The 1,445-nt window shown below is 43.4% G+C and overlaps 1 protein-coding gene across 1 annotated transcript; it reads right to left on the bottom strand.

The window, feature by feature from the left end:
• Positions 1-8: 8 nt before the first annotated feature.
• On the bottom strand, positions 9-1,103 carry LOC121964013 (disks large homolog 4-like; the record flags this gene model as incomplete). Its single annotated transcript, XM_042514248.1, has 3 exons — positions 1,025-1,103; positions 221-322; positions 9-151 (listed from the first exon to the last, which is right to left on the bottom strand). Coding segments are annotated over exons 1-3 (324 nt in total), but the record flags the coding sequence as incomplete, so codon positions are not given.
• Between the last annotated feature and the right edge of the window lie 342 nt (positions 1,104-1,445).

The raw sequence follows: 1,445 nt of genomic DNA, 5'->3' as shown, positions 1-1,445 counted from the left end.
CTCTGCACCGACGTCCCGTACAGGTGGTTGTTGTACTGTCCCGCCTCGATGAAGCGATGCGACTGGATGTCCCGCTCCATCTGTTCCCGTGAAGACACAAAGTGGTAGTCTCGCCCGTCCACCTCGTAGTCCCGGCGGGGGCGGGTCGTGTCTGCGGGGAGACAGGGTGACATCACTTCCTGTTTGTTCACGCCACGCTCTCAGTCTGAAGGACACTTACGAGGGACGCAGGAACCGAACTTGTCGGGGAACTCGGAGAGCAGGTCGTCGTTGACTCGGTCTTTGGTCGGTCCCAGGATGATGACGGGACGGGCGTAGTCCACTGTGGACAGACAGAGAGACAGAAAACTTTATTTACAACCCCTGATTATTGACAAACACACAAAAACGCCGTCAGAGACAAAAGAAGAAGAGTCCAGTTGTGACTGTGCTGTTGTTTTTTGTCTCTTCGGGTGTCTCATTCAGTGCTTCCAGGATTTCCTGATTTAGTGTAAATTCAGGCTTTAATTTTGTCCGTTCAGCACTTCACTGTCAATGTGATGATTTTTAAAATGTAAAACAGCTGCTGGCAGCGTATTTTACATAACAGAGAAAACTTTGGACTGCAAAGATTTTTTATTTTAATATTTGTTTTATTTTACATCAGTATGCATCAAAGGAGAATGCATCATATCATGATGTGAAAACGATGTAACTGTAATATTTAAAAAAGATTATTTTACCATTAATATTTCTGTGGAAAACTCTAAATGCCAATCTGACTCAGCATTGTGACTTTATTCAGAAATTTCGAATGCTCCTGCTGTTTCATTGCAAAAACTCGTGAATCAGACATTTCAGCCTGCAGCAAAAACAAACAAACAAAACATGCAACAAAAACATGCTGCACAGTCCTGGAAGGACAGATTTCTGCTTCAGATTCAAACCCGTGACAGAAAAGTTCGTCTTTGTTCGTTTGTCTGGATTTAAATAAAGCAGCTGAGTAACACAGGATGTATAAACAAAGGTCAAAGGTGACACTGACCTTCAATCTGAGTGATGAGCTCGTAGCTGTGGACGAAGCCTTCTCGACCTGCGAGCAGAAAACAAACTGAGTGGCACATCCTCAGGACAGAGAGGATCTTTGGTCACTGTGGGGTCCCACAGGGATCCGTCCTGGAGCCTCTCAAACCCTTTAAAACCTGGATCAGCATCAGTTTTCATCTGCTTTGATTTCTTTTGAAAACTTGGCAAGAATTTTCTTTTATTGTTTCATGCCTAAAATCATATTGAAGGGAAAAAAAAAACGGGCCAATATATGTTTTATTTGGCTTTATTCTTCACACTTTCTTAAGGTCATTTCGGTTTCTTTTTTCCAGGCCATTCCTCGTCAGGTTGCTCGTTACGCTCAACCCGTGTTCTTTAAAAAAATCCAGCCACTTTGCTCAGGCTCTAAAGGGTTAAAA

Source organism: Plectropomus leopardus, unplaced genomic scaffold, assembly GCF_008729295.1.
Source record: "Plectropomus leopardus isolate mb unplaced genomic scaffold, YSFRI_Pleo_2.0 unplaced_scaffold13643, whole genome shotgun sequence".
NCBI classification, from domain to species: Eukaryota; Metazoa; Chordata; class Actinopteri; order Perciformes; family Serranidae; genus Plectropomus; species Plectropomus leopardus.
The sequence above is the reverse complement of the archived record's forward strand: the minus strand, read 5'-3'. Positions and strand labels throughout refer to the sequence as shown.